At 44.8% G+C, this 14,734-nt stretch overlaps 1 protein-coding gene across 7 annotated transcripts in view; it reads right to left on the reverse strand.

The window, feature by feature from the left end:
- LOC138662704 (diacylglycerol kinase eta-like) overlaps positions 1-14,734 on the reverse strand; it is a 255,548-nt gene that overhangs the window by 35,864 nt on the left and 204,950 nt on the right. For all 7 annotated transcript variants that reach the window (XM_069748579.1, XM_069748582.1, XM_069748580.1 and 4 more), the window contains 6 exons: positions 13,605-13,842; positions 13,417-13,521; positions 10,595-10,688; positions 9,618-9,725; positions 6,266-6,362; positions 1,977-2,084 (listed from right to left, as the gene is read on the reverse strand). In XM_069748579.1, coding sequence (XP_069604680.1) covers positions 1,977-2,084; positions 6,266-6,362; positions 9,618-9,725; positions 10,595-10,688; positions 13,417-13,521; positions 13,605-13,842 — 750 coding nt within the window. The remainder of the gene's footprint in view (positions 1-1,976; positions 2,085-6,265; positions 6,363-9,617; positions 9,726-10,594; positions 10,689-13,416; positions 13,522-13,604; positions 13,843-14,734) is intronic.

Genomic DNA, 14,734 nt, shown 5'->3' on the forward strand with positions numbered 1-14,734 from the left:
CCTTTTTGTTTTTGATCAGAGTTTCATCAGAGTTTCTGTTACACACTTGTCTCGGGTCTGGGTTCTGCTCCCTTAACCCCGGTTTGCTAAACTTTATTGTACTCCATATTGTGCTTTGGAAATACCCAGGTGTGTTCCCATGTGTTCATATACCTAGGCCTATATAACATCTACCAAGACACACATCTGTGTCTTGGTATTAAGACTTTTAGTTTGTCAGAACACAGCTCCAAGAGGTCTCCAGGATGATTGCTGTCTGCCTGCAGCTTCCAGTATCTCAGTTACCTGTCTTCCTGCAGCTTTTAGTACCTCTGCAACTTGCCTGTGGTCTCCTAGATGTTTCTGGTCAGCCTGCGGCTTTCAGTACCTTTGATACCTGTCAGCAGTCTCCAGGATATCTCCAGTCCTCCTGTGTCTTCCTGGACCTTTGCTCTCTGTCAGCGGTCTCCCGGACAACTCCAGTCCTCCTGTGTCTTCCTGGACCTTTGCTCTCTGTCAGCGGTCTCCCGGACAACTCCAGTCCTCCTGTGTCTTCCTGGACCTTTGCTCTCTGTCAGCAGTCTTCTGGACGTCTCTAGTCCTCCTGCTACTTTCTGGACCTCTGCTACCTGTCAGGGGTTTCCCAGACGTCTCCAGTCCTCCTGTGATTTCCAGGACCTTTGCTACCAGTCTGCGGTCTCCCAAACAACTCCAGTCCTCCTGTGTCTTCCTGGACCTTTGCTCTCTGTCAGCGGTCTCCTGGACGTCTCTAGTCCTCCTGCTACTTTCAGGACCTTTGCTACCCGTCAGGGGTTTCCCAGACGTCTCCAGTCCTCCTGCAGTTTCCAGGACCTTTGCTACCAGTCTGCAGTCTCCCAAACAACTCCAGTCCTCCTGTATCTTCCTGGACCTTTGCTCTCTGTCAGCAGTCTCCTGGACGTCTCTAGTCCTCCTGCTACTTTCAGGACCTTTGCTACCAGTCTGCGGTCTCCCAAACAACTCCAGTCCTCCTGTATCTTCCTGGACCTTTGCTATCTGTCAGTGGTCTCCTGGACGTCTCCAGTCTCCCTGCTACTTCAGGACCTTTGCTACCTGCTAGCAGCCTCCCCGACGTCTCCAGTCCTCCTGCAACTTCCAGGACCTTTGCTACCTGTCTGCAGTCTCCCAGAAGTCTTTAGTCTGCCTGCAGTTTTCAGTAACTCTGCTACCTGTTTCCTCTCTTCCAGGACGTCTGCTACCTGTCTGTGGTCTCCCAGATGTCTCAAGTCTGCCTGCGGCTTCCAGTACCTTTGCTACATGCCTGCAGTCTACCGGATGTCTCTAATCCTCTTGCAGCTTTCAGGACGTTTGCTATGTGTCTGCCTCCCAGATGTCTTCGGGCTGCGTGTTGCCGTTTGTACCTGTGCTACCTGTTCCCGGTCTTGCAGGACCTTTGCTACCTGTCTTAGGTCTCCAAGGCATCTGCAGCCTGCATGTGGCTTCCAGTATCTATCTACCTCATGGCTCACCTGGTTGCTGCATTGACGCCCTTGGGCTGTGTGCCCACCCGTCACTTCGTCTTCCGTGATCCACCTCACCCAGTGCGCAAAACAGTTTTGTCAGAATTTCGTCAACCATGAAAAACAGGCAGCACATGGATAGCATCCGAGTGCTGCCCAGGGTTTTCATGGACCCATAGGCTTGCCTGGCCTATTTTAATCTGACACTTGGATTAATATGAGACATGTGTCTGCGATTTTGCATGAACCACTCAGTCTGCAAAAAAATTGGACATGTGAACAGACCCATAGACTATTCTAGGTGCAATGAAAGTCACCCATAAAACTCGTACGTGAAAAATGGGCGTCTAAACAAGCCCCAAGAGTCAGAGAAGTTCCCGCTCTGGAGGACTCAAAACAGTTCTTGTATTACAAGATTGGCCATTTATCTTAACGGCTGCCATGTAGTTGTGATTCTCTAGTATAATGGTAACAGACATACTTATACTGAATACTTACATTGTCCTCTTTGGTTCCTCCCCAGAAGTTTATACCTCCAGCATAACTAGGTATATTTAAAACTGCAATACCTTGAAGACTGGGCAAAGATATGATAACGCCGTCACACTAAAACAGCAAGAAGTACATTAGTATGTCATATTCCTAAAAATAATATCATAATGCACAACAATGGCATTTATCATGAAACTGCATGCTTTTTTATGTTTAAGGGAATCGGAGAGCAGCATGGTGTAGGAGCAGAGACCCTGATTTCAGTGAGGTATCACATACTGGGCTTCTTGCTGTAGTTTTTTTTTAATAAAGTCCCTGTTTTCTCTGCTGCAGATCTAGCAGTTCTCTGAATGCTGAGCTCTGTATAACCCCACCCACACTGCTGATTGGCTGATTTCTGTGTACACTGTGCATAAGCAGAAAGCTGCCAATCAGTGATGGGAGGCGGAGGGTTTTAGAGAGCTCATAAATATTAACTAACCGATATGAAGATCCCTGACCCAATAATATAAAGAAGCGTTTTTAATTCCACAATGTGTTTCCACAGACCGGCCTGTTTCTCATGTGTAAAATCAACTGCACAAAACACAGGAACAAGAGGGGTTTAAATAGCCAGGAATGGGCGCCAAAATACAAAGACCCACGGAGGACGGGTAAAGGTGCGGTGAAAGATATAGTCAAAAAGCTAAAAAGAGAATATAGAAAATTCTATAATGTGAAATATTGAACGAGCGGTGAAGTCAGGGAACAAAATAGAAAACATAAAGGGGCAAAATGAAATGTTAAATGTCAAAGGATAGTTGGGAAATGTTCAGTTAGATAAGGGAGAAAACTGAGAAGGTGGAAGAGAAGACGGCGGGGAGGTGAAGGAGAAGTGGTGGAGAATCGTATCTGACGTATAGTGTGGAGGTGCGCAAGCTCCGCGCTCCACAGGGGGAGCAAGTAGCAAACAGGGGGAGAGCTCTGACTGAGAAAGGCGACATCAACCCCCGTCTCATTCTTCACTTACAATCTCGGTTTCTCTTTCTGTCCCTCTTCAACATGTCAGAACTTTTTTTCTTTATTGTTCCCCTCAAGGAAAAACTTTAGTTCCTTGGACTTCCCTCTATCTAACAAGTTGAATTTCACTTTCACCTACTGATTCTTTACTACTGTTAAAAACACCATTTCATTAATAAAATTATGCATCGCTCGATTCTTCTCATTTTTTCCGCCCCACATTCCCCATAACCTTTTTTTATTTTTTTCCCAATATCCACCCCCTTCGCTATCTTCCTCTTCTTTATTTTCAGACAATTTCATTCGTTCAGCACCGTAGTCACCTCTTTCCCACTTTTTATCGTATATCGCTTTATCCCCTGTGGAGCGCGGCGCTCGCTCGCGCACCTGTCCCTTCCTCCACACTATACGTCGGATACGATTCTCCACCGCTTCTCCTTTACCTCCTCGCCATCTCCTCCTCTGCCTTCTCATTTTTCTCCCTGTGGCTCTACCAGATTATTCTCCTTTTCTCCCTTTCCTTTAATTCTACAACGGTGTTCTAGTCCCCCTTCCATCTTGTTTTTAACATTTACAATAATTTTTTTCCTGATTTCACCACTCATTTGATATTTCACATAACTGAATTTTTCTATCCTGGTTTTTTTACTTTTTGCCTATGTCTCTCACTGCACCTTATTATTATTTATGACCTTTTCCCCTCCTTTAGATCCTCCCTTCCAATCCCACATTTTCAAATCCTCCGTGGATATTTCTTCAGTGTTTCCTCGGTTCTTTTCGTGCCCATTCCGGGCTATTTAAGTCCCTTTTGCACCTGTGTCTTTTGTCCAGTTTTTTTTACACTTGAGAAAGACACCAGTCGGGCTGGAAACGCGTTGTGGAATAAATATTGCTTATTTATATATTGGACTAAGGATCGTCATTTCCGTTAGCGCAGCCCAAAACCGTGAATTGTCTCTTCTTGTCAATCATCCTGGGGGCGTTCATCACTAGCCATGGGGCAGCCATTATTCTCCCGACTCGCTCAGGTGAGAACATTACCTGGACCTAATATCTCTTTTTCATAAAGGTATTACTCTATAGTCTGGAGCAATGTGGTTCCCAAAAGTTTTTACCTAGTAAAAACCATGTAATTGAAGAAACCTTCTTTACCATAATGTAGCCCTGTGTAAAAGTCACAGGCCTGAACAGCAATATGCCATTAGACAAATGTCTGTATTAACCTTTTCCATATCTACATGTCATCGTTCAAGTCCTCCATCAGTCGTCTTATAACCGAACTTCCCTTTTCATAATTTTTCTGGGTTCCGTTTATTACTTTGGTCGTTCACCTTTCAACCTATATGTTTCCTGAGCCCTGAGCACCAAAACTCTAATTTTCCATATGTCTGACGAATGATTCTTAAAGTGGCAGAAATTGCTGGACACTGGTTGCTGGATTTCAGTTTACGAATAATCCTAAGTAGAGATGGGTGAACCCACACAGTAAAGTTCGGCGTCCGTACCGAACACCTACTGTTCGGACACGGACGCTGAACACAAACTTCCCCAGGGAGTCCATGTTACTCTGCGGGTTCGGCTACCCGAACACCGGGTGTTTGTTGTGCTGTCATGTGCATGGCAGTGCGGTAAAATCATCTCTGCCGGTCAGAGAGCCGTAGCTCTCACGCTGTCAAATGAAGCGTGAGCGCACAGCTGTGATCGGTGGTAAAAAGTTCACCCCGTATTTTTGATAACCAGCCAGGCAATCCTCACAGCCGGGGGCTGCAACTCTCAGCTGTCAGCTTTAGCAAGGCTGGTTATCAAGAATAGAGGGGTCCACATACCGTATTTTTTTTAATTATTTAAATAAATAATTTAAAAAAAATGTTGTAGGGCCTTCCACCTTTTTTGACAACCAGCCTTGCTAAAGCAGACAGCTGGGGGATGGTATTTTCAGGCTGGTAAGGGGCTATTGATAAATAAAAAATAGAAGCGCAGCCGCCCAGCACAGGAGCCGGCTGATGAATACCCCCATCAGCCACTTCTGCTCTCACTGTTATTAGCGGCAGCAGGCATCGGCTAAAGGGTGAAATAGTCCTATCAGCTGACACCAGTGACCGGATGTGAACTTTATACCTGCAATCACAGCTGTACGCCCACGCTGTCTTTTGACAGGATGGGAACAGCAGCTCTCTGACCAGCAAGGATGATTTCACCGCCGATCAGTGTTTGCCGGGCTGTGATGCACATGACAGCAAACACTGGATATTCAGATCCCCCATTCAATGGGGTCCGGGTTCTGATACCCAAACCCGAACTTTTTGGAACTGTTCCGCCGAACCTGCCAGACCTGAACATCCAGGTGTCTGTCCTTCTCTAATCCTAAGTTCTTTGTCATGTCAGTTTTTATTTTCCCTTTCCAAGTGAATAACCTTATATTTAAAAGGTTGTCCAGGACCATTTTTCCATTTATTTTACTGTGGACCTAAACACTAACAGGCAGTTAGTTGCTAACCTGACCGCTCCTGCCAGCAATTCAGCTGCCCTGTGTCAATACAACAGCTCTTCTTCTGGGCTGCTCTATCGCCAGAGTCTGAATGCCAACATCATGCTGATTGACAGATGGCTCCCTGCAGTTAGACAGTGGGTAGCTGGATGTCAATTAGCATGACATCAACAGCCACCAGAACAGGGCAGAAGAAGAAGAGCTGCTCTGACAAAGCGATGTCATTGGACGTTGCTGAATCACTGGCAGGAGTGGAATGTGGCCACTTTGTGCAGGGAGAGATTGACACCAAGTAACTATTTGCCTGTTTTACCTGATTGCTTCTGCCAGCGATTCAGCTGCCCCTTGTCAACAGAACAACTCTTTTTCCGTGCTGCTCTATCGACAGGGCATGATTGCCAATGTCATACTGATTGACAGCTGGCTCCCTGCAGTTAGGCAGCAGGGAGCTGAATGTCAATCAGCATGACGTCAGCAGTCACCAGAGTAGTGCGGGAGAAGAAGAGCCGCTCTGTTGATGTGACGTCACCGGCAGGGGTGGTTTGTGACTGTTCTGTGTCGGCAGAGATTGACACCGGGAAACTACCTGCCTGTTAGTTCTTAGGCCCTAGTGACAATAATGAAGAGTTCTTTAATAATCCTCACGTGCCACTTATCTGTTCCTGCCTCCAAATTCTTCAGATCCATATGAAACACAATATTCTCCTCCTAATTGTTGCAATCTGCATGTTTCACAACCCACTGACAATCATTATTCCCCGCAAAAAGCCGACACCCACAAGGCACAGACTCACTGTGAAATAATCACCTCGAGTTTTACACGTTGCTCCAGGTTTTTGTAGGTTTTCTGCAGCAGTTCCTTGGTTCCTAACACACCGTACCACATCATATTTCGTGTTCGACTGCTGCAAAGAGGAGAAAGAAATGAAGCAGTAGATAGATGGGAGATCAATCATTCACAGGATTAATATTCTTTACAAACATGCCGACTCCAGTATGCTACAGAGGGAAGCGGCCATCAAGTTCTGACACCCCAAACTAATGTTATCTGTAAGGGCGCTGCCCTTTACTTTACAAATCTGGGTTTTAGGTTCTTAGATTGAATTGTTATACAAGTGATTGACAGGTCACTCTTCTATCAGCGCCTCTCCTGCCCCAGTGTAAGGGCCGCCGCTCCTCGGGGGCGGTGAATGTACAGTAAGGTCATCAAAAATTCGATTTTTCAGGAGTCAGAGAACAATTAAACTTCAAACTCTCTACCTTTTTGTTGCATTTATTTTTATAACTAAGGTAATAATATAATATGTAAATATAATATAATTGTTTTTGATAAAAACCTATTTATTGTATGTACGGCTCCTGCACGCGAGTGGATTACAGCTCACCATTAGGACATAATCAGCATATCCCTCTGTTAAATGTGAAACATTGAGACACTGGCTTGAAGGGAATCAGTCACCAGGTGTCTGAGAGCAGAATAAATGTAGAGGCAGAGACCCTGATTCCAGCGATGTGTCACTTACTGGGCTGCTTGCTGTAGTTTTGATAAAATCACAGTTTTCCCTACTGTAGATCTAGCTGTTCTCTCAATGCTGAGCTGTGCATAACTCCGCCCCAACCACTGATTGGCTGCTGTCTGCCTTTGCATAGAGTATACAGAAAGCAGCCAATCAGAGGTGTGGGCGGGGATATATAGGGCTCAGCCTTTAGAGAACAGCTGCAGCAAGCAGCACAGTATGTGATACATTGCTGGAATCAGGGTCTCTGCATCTACATCATGATGCTCTCAGATTGCGTAACAAAAAACAGATGTTACATTCCCTTTTATATCATAGCGGTACCTTAATGCTTTAGAGAATCGAAAGTGTAACCATGCAAACTAGAAGTCCCAGCCAAGTCTGAAGAAGTTCAATGTGTCGGACTTGGGAGAGAAAAGAGTGCAATACTATCCCTGGATGGGGAGCAATTCTAGGGCTCACTACATTATGGCAATTATCAGACGGCACCACGGACCCTGGTCCTGATTACAGTGCACGACTCCATAGACTGAAGGGACGGTATATACAGTATATCAACTACTCAATAAACTAGGATGAAATATTGGATGCATGAAGATAAAATCTATGGGTAAATTCCAGGATACACTTAGATACATGTTGTTTATAGTTTGATCATTTTCCATGTTTCTGAATCACAACAAGAGTAAGGCCCATCTCAGACGTCAGTGTGTCCGGTACGTGTGGTGAGAATTTCTCACCGTGATCTGCGGTGAAGTCACTGAGCTTGAACTGCGGTGACCTCATCACTGACTTTTTCCCATGTCGCTGAGGTCACCGCAGTTCAGCCCAGCTGGGAACACAGCATCAGTGACCGGCAGTAACCTTGATGAGGTCACTGCTGGTCACTGATGCTGCACTCACAGCATCTCATTCACCAGTGGTTCTCAGCCTGGACGGTCGCATCTTGGCACTGTCCAGTTTGAAAACTATTTATCCCCCAGACATGGATTACGGCGTGGGATAGAATGACGAACAGGTGAGGGATATTGTTGTTTTTTTATTTTTGTTTTATTACAGGAGAACGAGGGCTTCGGTGGAATTAGGCATTAGGTGAGTATAACGGTGTTTGTTATTTTTAAATAAAATGGAAACTTTGTTTAGTCTTATTTCTAATGAAGGACTTTATTCTGGCTGTGTCTTTATTTACCATGAAACTATAGGATTAGTAATAGATAGGTGTCTTATAGACCCTCTCCATTACTAAGCCGTGGGCTTAATGTCACCTGACAATACAATGGTGAAATCAACCCCACAAATATTACCCCACTTGTCACCGCCACAGGGCATGTGGGAAGGGCCGGGCAAAGCACCAGAATTGGTGCATCTAATACATGTGTCCTTTCTCGGCGGCTGCGGGCTGCTATTTTTAGGTTGGGGGTCAATATCCATGGCCCCTTAGCAGCCTGAGAATACCAGCCCCACCTGTCTGCTTTAGAAAAGCTGGTTGTCAAAAATGGGGGAGACCCCACACCGTTTTCTAAAACGATTTATTTAAATATGTAAAAAAAACAGCATGGGGACCGCTCTATTCTTGATAACCAGCCTTGCTAATGCTGATAGTTGAGGGTTGCAGCTCCCAGTTTTGTCTGGCTGGTTATCAAAAATACATGGATTTTTTTTATTTATTTATAACGCAGGCGGCGGGTGAGGAATACTCTCATCAGCCGCTCCTGATGTCACTGTTGTTAGCGGCAGCAGGTGTAGGCTGATGGGAGTAGTAGTCCAATCAGCCGCCACCTGCTGTCACTGTTATCGGTTGAATATAACTCTCATCATTGTCCCCTGCTTGCGCTGATCGCCGGCAGAGCAGGGGAGAATGATGAGAGTCGTTTTCAGCACCTAGCGCCAGGAAACGGCGCTTACTGTACCGCTGCCTCTAAGGCGCCTGTGCGTGTGCTCATAATACGGTATACAGATGCCACACATGTGCCGCAAGTATTACACACACGAACTCTGACATCTCCTTTATCGGAAAAAAACGGATGTGTGAGAGCGGCCTAAGGTGTCTGTATTTGTGACATTTTACACTAATAATAAAGCTATGTTCACATAATTTTTTTTTTATTTCACCCATTAAAATGAATGCGCTGCAAGGACGCTGAAAGTAGTAACAAGCTGCGTCTTAGGAAAAATACTTGCGGAAAAAAACAAGAAGCATGAATAAGATTTCAGGAATGTCAGTGATTACGCTGCTCACTGCATGTATGCTCACCAAATACACGGTGTAAAATACACTGTAAAAACGCCATGTGTGAACAAGCCCTAACAATACAGGTCATCAGATTATAGCAAGAAGGTAGCAAGTGAATTTTAATCTGACTCACAAGTGTGCCGCCCATAGATAGTACTATGATTGCAGGTGTACTTAGTTATATAACGCCGTCAGCTTTTGTGTACTATGGATCTATGTCTGTGATAGGATGTGACACAGAGAACTAAACAGAGCGACCATCCTCAGTAACCAAGTCCTGGTTACCAAACAGCACGAAATGTGTCACCAAACAGCACGCATTACCCCGCAGATTATCAGGCACACAGCAATGCCGCAGCTTTCAGCATCACTAGAAAAGAAGCATGAGAAAAGAAAGAAATGGTTGGTACCTGCATTTTTTGGGATGTTCATCTCTCTTGTTATTGAACTCTAGAGAAATTTTGGCATCCAAACCAATCCCAAAGTAATTATTCATTGTGCATTTCTCTAAGAATTGTCTGAAAATCAAACATGCAAAACATTTATGTGCATATTAGTACAATGACAGCTCAGAATTCATAATTACACATTATTGTAAGGTAAAGAGCACTACAGCACATGTAGCACAGGTATGGACCAGTGCCATAGTATTACAAAGGACCAGTACAGTACATATAATACAGGAAGAGCCCAGTACAGTACATACAACACAGGAAGAGACCAGTACAGTACATATAATACAGGAAGAGACCAGTACAGTACATATAATACAGGAAGAGACCAGTACAGTACATATAATACAGGAAGAGACCAGTACAGTACATATAATACAGGAAGAGACTAGTACAGTACATATAATACAGGAAGAGACTAGTACAGTACATATAATACAGGAAGAGACCAGTACAGTACATACAATACAGGAAGAGACCAGTACAGTACATATAATACAGGAAGAGACTAGTACAGTACATATAATACAGGAAGAGACCAGTACAGTACATACAATACAGGAAGAGACCAGTACAGTACATATAATACAGGAAGAGACTAGTACAGTACATAAAATACAGAAAGAGACTAGTGCAATACATGTAGTATAACAAAGGGCCAGTACAGTACATATAATACAGGAAGAGACCAGTACAGTACATAAAATACAGAAAGAGACTAGTGCAATACATGTAGTATAACAAAGGACCAGTACAGTACATATAATACAGGAAGAGACCAGTGCAATACATGTAGTATAACAAAGGGCCAGTACAGTACATATAATACAGGAAGAGACTAGCGAGATGATGACCACTACAGGACTTTCCTCTTTCTGACGCCTTTCCCGGATCATAAAGGACAACATTCTATAAAAGTAACACAATGCACTTACACGGAATCATCAGCAAAGTGAAGGTGGCTGAAGGAGTAGGGTCGATCTAGGATAATAGAGGATGTGGTTGATGATACTGTTCCACGTCTGGATTCTGGATGTAATAAAACAGATTATGATGAGCCATGTTATACCACGATCGGTCAGCAATAATTACATAGAAATGATTACCGTAGACACTTTTATCAAAGTAAGAAATAAAAGCAAAAAATGTCATGTAACATAACAAAATCAGATCCCTCGCTTGTTCTGCACCTTTGTGCTCAGTGATTGGCTGCAGCGGTGATGTGAGCCGTCGACTTGACATCAGTGATGCAGCCAAAGCACTGAGAATGGAGCGGCTGTGCTATACATAGCATGGCTTCAGCCCTGTGTAAAGCTGCAGTAGCATTGTACGCAGTGAAGAAGCAGTGACCCACAAATTCAAACACAAAAGTCTCTTTTAATTTGTTTCTTCACACCATTAAAGTCCAATTCACATAAATGCATATAACTTTAGTGGATATTATCAGTGACCAGTTTACACCAGTTCAAAGCAATACATATCACATGGCTTTAGATTTGCGGTCCCTAAACAGGCCAGACTTCCCTTGTCCAGTTTCCCTGGGCGACTGCACGCCATATCACAGTTTCTATACGTCTCCATACACACAGCCTCATATGTTGCAGACACTACACACGCCAGCCCTCCTCTGACTAGTTCTCGTGGGTGTCCAGCATTGCTGTATCACAGTCTCTTTACAGACTCTTTACTCACACAGTCGTACACAGTTCAGGATATCCTCTGGATAGCAGCCGGGCACCATATCCACCTGTTTGCAATCATTGCACATGCTAGTCCTCTTTTGGGTACAGGACATCCACATCCGACTCCTACGGGCACAGGACATCCACCTCCGGGCACAGGACTGTCCACATCCGGCTTCTTCGGGTACAGGACATCCACCTCCGGGCACAGGACTGTCCACATCCGACTCCTACGGGCACAGGACATCCACCTCCGGGCACAGGACTGTCCACATCCGAGACTAGTACCATGGACGACTTGCATCTCTGTGTACGCTGCGGGTGCCAGGCTATTCAGCTGCCCTGGGTGCTGGCTCTGCTGGCCTCCATGCACTCTGCAGACCAGCACACACCAGACTGACACTGATGTGCACCTCACACACCTGGCCTGACCTGGCCAGACACCTGACACACCCATACCCCTTACTGCAGGACTTTTAAACACACACAAACCTGTGGCCTTCAGCCACCTGGAACACCTGGACCGGAGATCCGTGACTCTCATGCACACCTATGGACTTCATCCGTCTGCATGCACATTCTGGGGAGAACAAACAGCGCCCCCTAGCTGTATCAGAGGCCACAGCCTCACACCTGCTACATATAGCAGAAATCACAATCTCCTATCCACATGCCGACGTTCATAGGAGATTCACAATGACAAGCATCGGGGTCTTCTGCAGACCCCAGGCTGTCATGACAACCCATTGGTGCCCCACGATCAGGGGCGCTAAAGGGCGGGACTTGTGACGAGCTTCCAGCCGATGCGTGTTAAATGTCAGTGATTGACAGCAGCAGTTAACTGGTTAACAGCCGCAGGTGGATCTCGGATCCATCCGTGGCTGTTAGAGGCACTTGATGGCTGATCAGATCAGCTGCCTTGTGTGGAGAAAGATAAGAGCTCAGTGCTGGAGTCCACATCAAATGCAGGGAGATGACCGATGACGTCCAAGATCGTGAAGGGGTTAAATACATGTCTGACAGTGTCTGTTGATATTTGTCACCCACAGACTATAGCTTATAAAATATGTCATGAAAATCTAGATACCATTATAGCCATATGCATTTATTAGGTATCCATCACAGCTTCAATTTAATGGGAATTTGTCACCAGGTTTTTCCTACCCCATGTGAGAGCAGCATAACGCACGGACACAGACTCCGATTCCAGAAATGTGTCACTTACTGGGCTGCTTGCTGCAGTTTTAGAAAATCAGTTTTCTCTGCTGCAGATCTACAGGTTCTCTGAATGCTGAGCTCTGTATAACCCAGCACATATCTCTTATTAGCTGCCTCTGTGTACACTTACACAAACCCCAGATGAAGCCTCAGCGAAACGCACATTGGAAGTTTCTAGTGATAATATCCTGCTTATCAAAACTACAGCAATCAGCCCAATAAGTGACACATCACTGGAATCAGGTTATCTGTCCCTATGTCATGCTGATCTCTACATCAGAGGTGTCAAACTGCATTCCTCGAGGGCTGCAAACAGGTCATGTTTTCAGGATTTCCTTGTGTTGCACAGGTGATAATTTAATCACCTGCACAGAATGATTCCATCACCTGTGCAATACTAAGGAAATCCTGAAAACATGACCTGTTTGCAGCCCTTGAGGAATGCAGTTTGACACCTCTGCTCTACATTATTATACCACTACATTATGCCACTCTCAGATTAGGTGGCAAAACCTGAAGAAAGATTCCCGATCCCTTTGCATGAGCTGCAATACGAGAAATAGCCTAATGGCTTAAAGGCAAAAGAGAAACTTGGTTAAAAGTTTGTTTTAGAATAATTTTTCATGCTATATTTGATTGGATCAATAAAACAATAGTTGCATAGCTGTGTATACTCTTTACATGGGACATCCAATGTTCCCCTATATAAAGGTCTGGCTAGACTCAACAAGAAATGCCATGGAAAAAATACAAAAGAAAAAAAACAACAGAAAACAAACAATAAAAAAAGAAGAAAGAAATACCATGCGTTCAAAGTCCTCAAACCACAGAGGATAATCTCTACAGTGACCAGTTACCCATGCGCTCCAGCTCTTTGTTGAAGTCTTCCGAGCTTTCCTTCAGGTTTGGTGATGATGCTGAATTGCTGAACACTTGTGTTTGTTTGTTTTGCTCGTCTACAACTAAATTGGAAAATGTAATTATGTGCCATTAGTAAAGATTACGTGCGCCACGTCTAACTGTAAACCATTCGAGTATGTCTTACCCTTTTCCGCCTGCTCGATGATGTGCTTCAGAGCCTTCTTCAGGCTGTTGGCCCTCAAGATTAGCTGCTCTTTAGATTGGAACATTTTTGCTACATCGTCCTTTTCATTCAGCTCTTTGCCATTTTCCTTCAGGGCAGAGTCTGGGTGAAGGGTTTGGGGTGAGGGAGACAATAATGCCAACGACTCTTCATTAAGAGCTCGTACCAGCGAATCTAGCTTTTCGTTAAGCATTGAACACTGTAAAAGATTGGAAACGTGACTATTTTTATGGCTGTATGGTGAAATCTGCATTTTGCATGTTCCTCTTGATCAGCTTGGACGTAACCCAGATATTCCAATTTCTCTGCATTCCAAAAGTACACTATTAGCACTATTGCCATGAAAAACTTTAGATTTATCTATGTACTTGGCTGGTTACTTTCAATATTTTGCATATTTGGTATTTTATTTTCCAGACTTGCTGTCATGATCCAGTCCGGGGTTTGTTTCTGATTATTCTCTCCCTGGGATGGTTATCCTTAATCTTCCTTGCCTCGTTTTGGGATCTGTCTGGCTATTTCAGTTCGCTGTTACCTGCAAGCAGTGTCAGTTATAACTCCTGTCTCTGGCTTGAGCAGCTGACCCCGTTCTACCCTGATTTATCCTCTGCCCGTTTACCTAGGTCCCGTTCCTGTTTTCCCCTGTCACTTCGCTCATTGTAGTACTCGCTCTCTGTATTGTGAACCCTTGGTATTTGACTCGGCTTGTCCTCTGCCCTGTTTGACTGTCTTGCGTTTCTGGCTTTCCTGCTCCCGATCGGCTCTGACTTCTTTGGCTTGTTTCAGACACGTGTATTGCTGTTATCTCTGGTACTTCATTCCCTCTCTGTTGCTGACCCGGCTTTTTCTGCTACTCTTTCGCCACCTAGTGGCTTCTGCCTGCTGCTCTGTGTTTTCACTGTGTGTACCTGTTTTCCTTCACCCATGCCCCCTGGTGGAGGTTGTGTGCTACTGCGCTGCAGCAGGAATTACACTTGCTTTATTTAGCATGCATGCTGCAGGCTCTGAGCTGAGTGAGTGTTACCTATAAAGAATTGCCCGATTCTCCACCATTGCACATCTCTCAATGAACCTGTATTACAGTATGTGCA

Source organism: Ranitomeya imitator, chromosome 2 (assembly GCF_032444005.1).
Source record: "Ranitomeya imitator isolate aRanImi1 chromosome 2, aRanImi1.pri, whole genome shotgun sequence".
Classification (NCBI taxonomy): domain Eukaryota; kingdom Metazoa; phylum Chordata; class Amphibia; order Anura; family Dendrobatidae; genus Ranitomeya; species Ranitomeya imitator.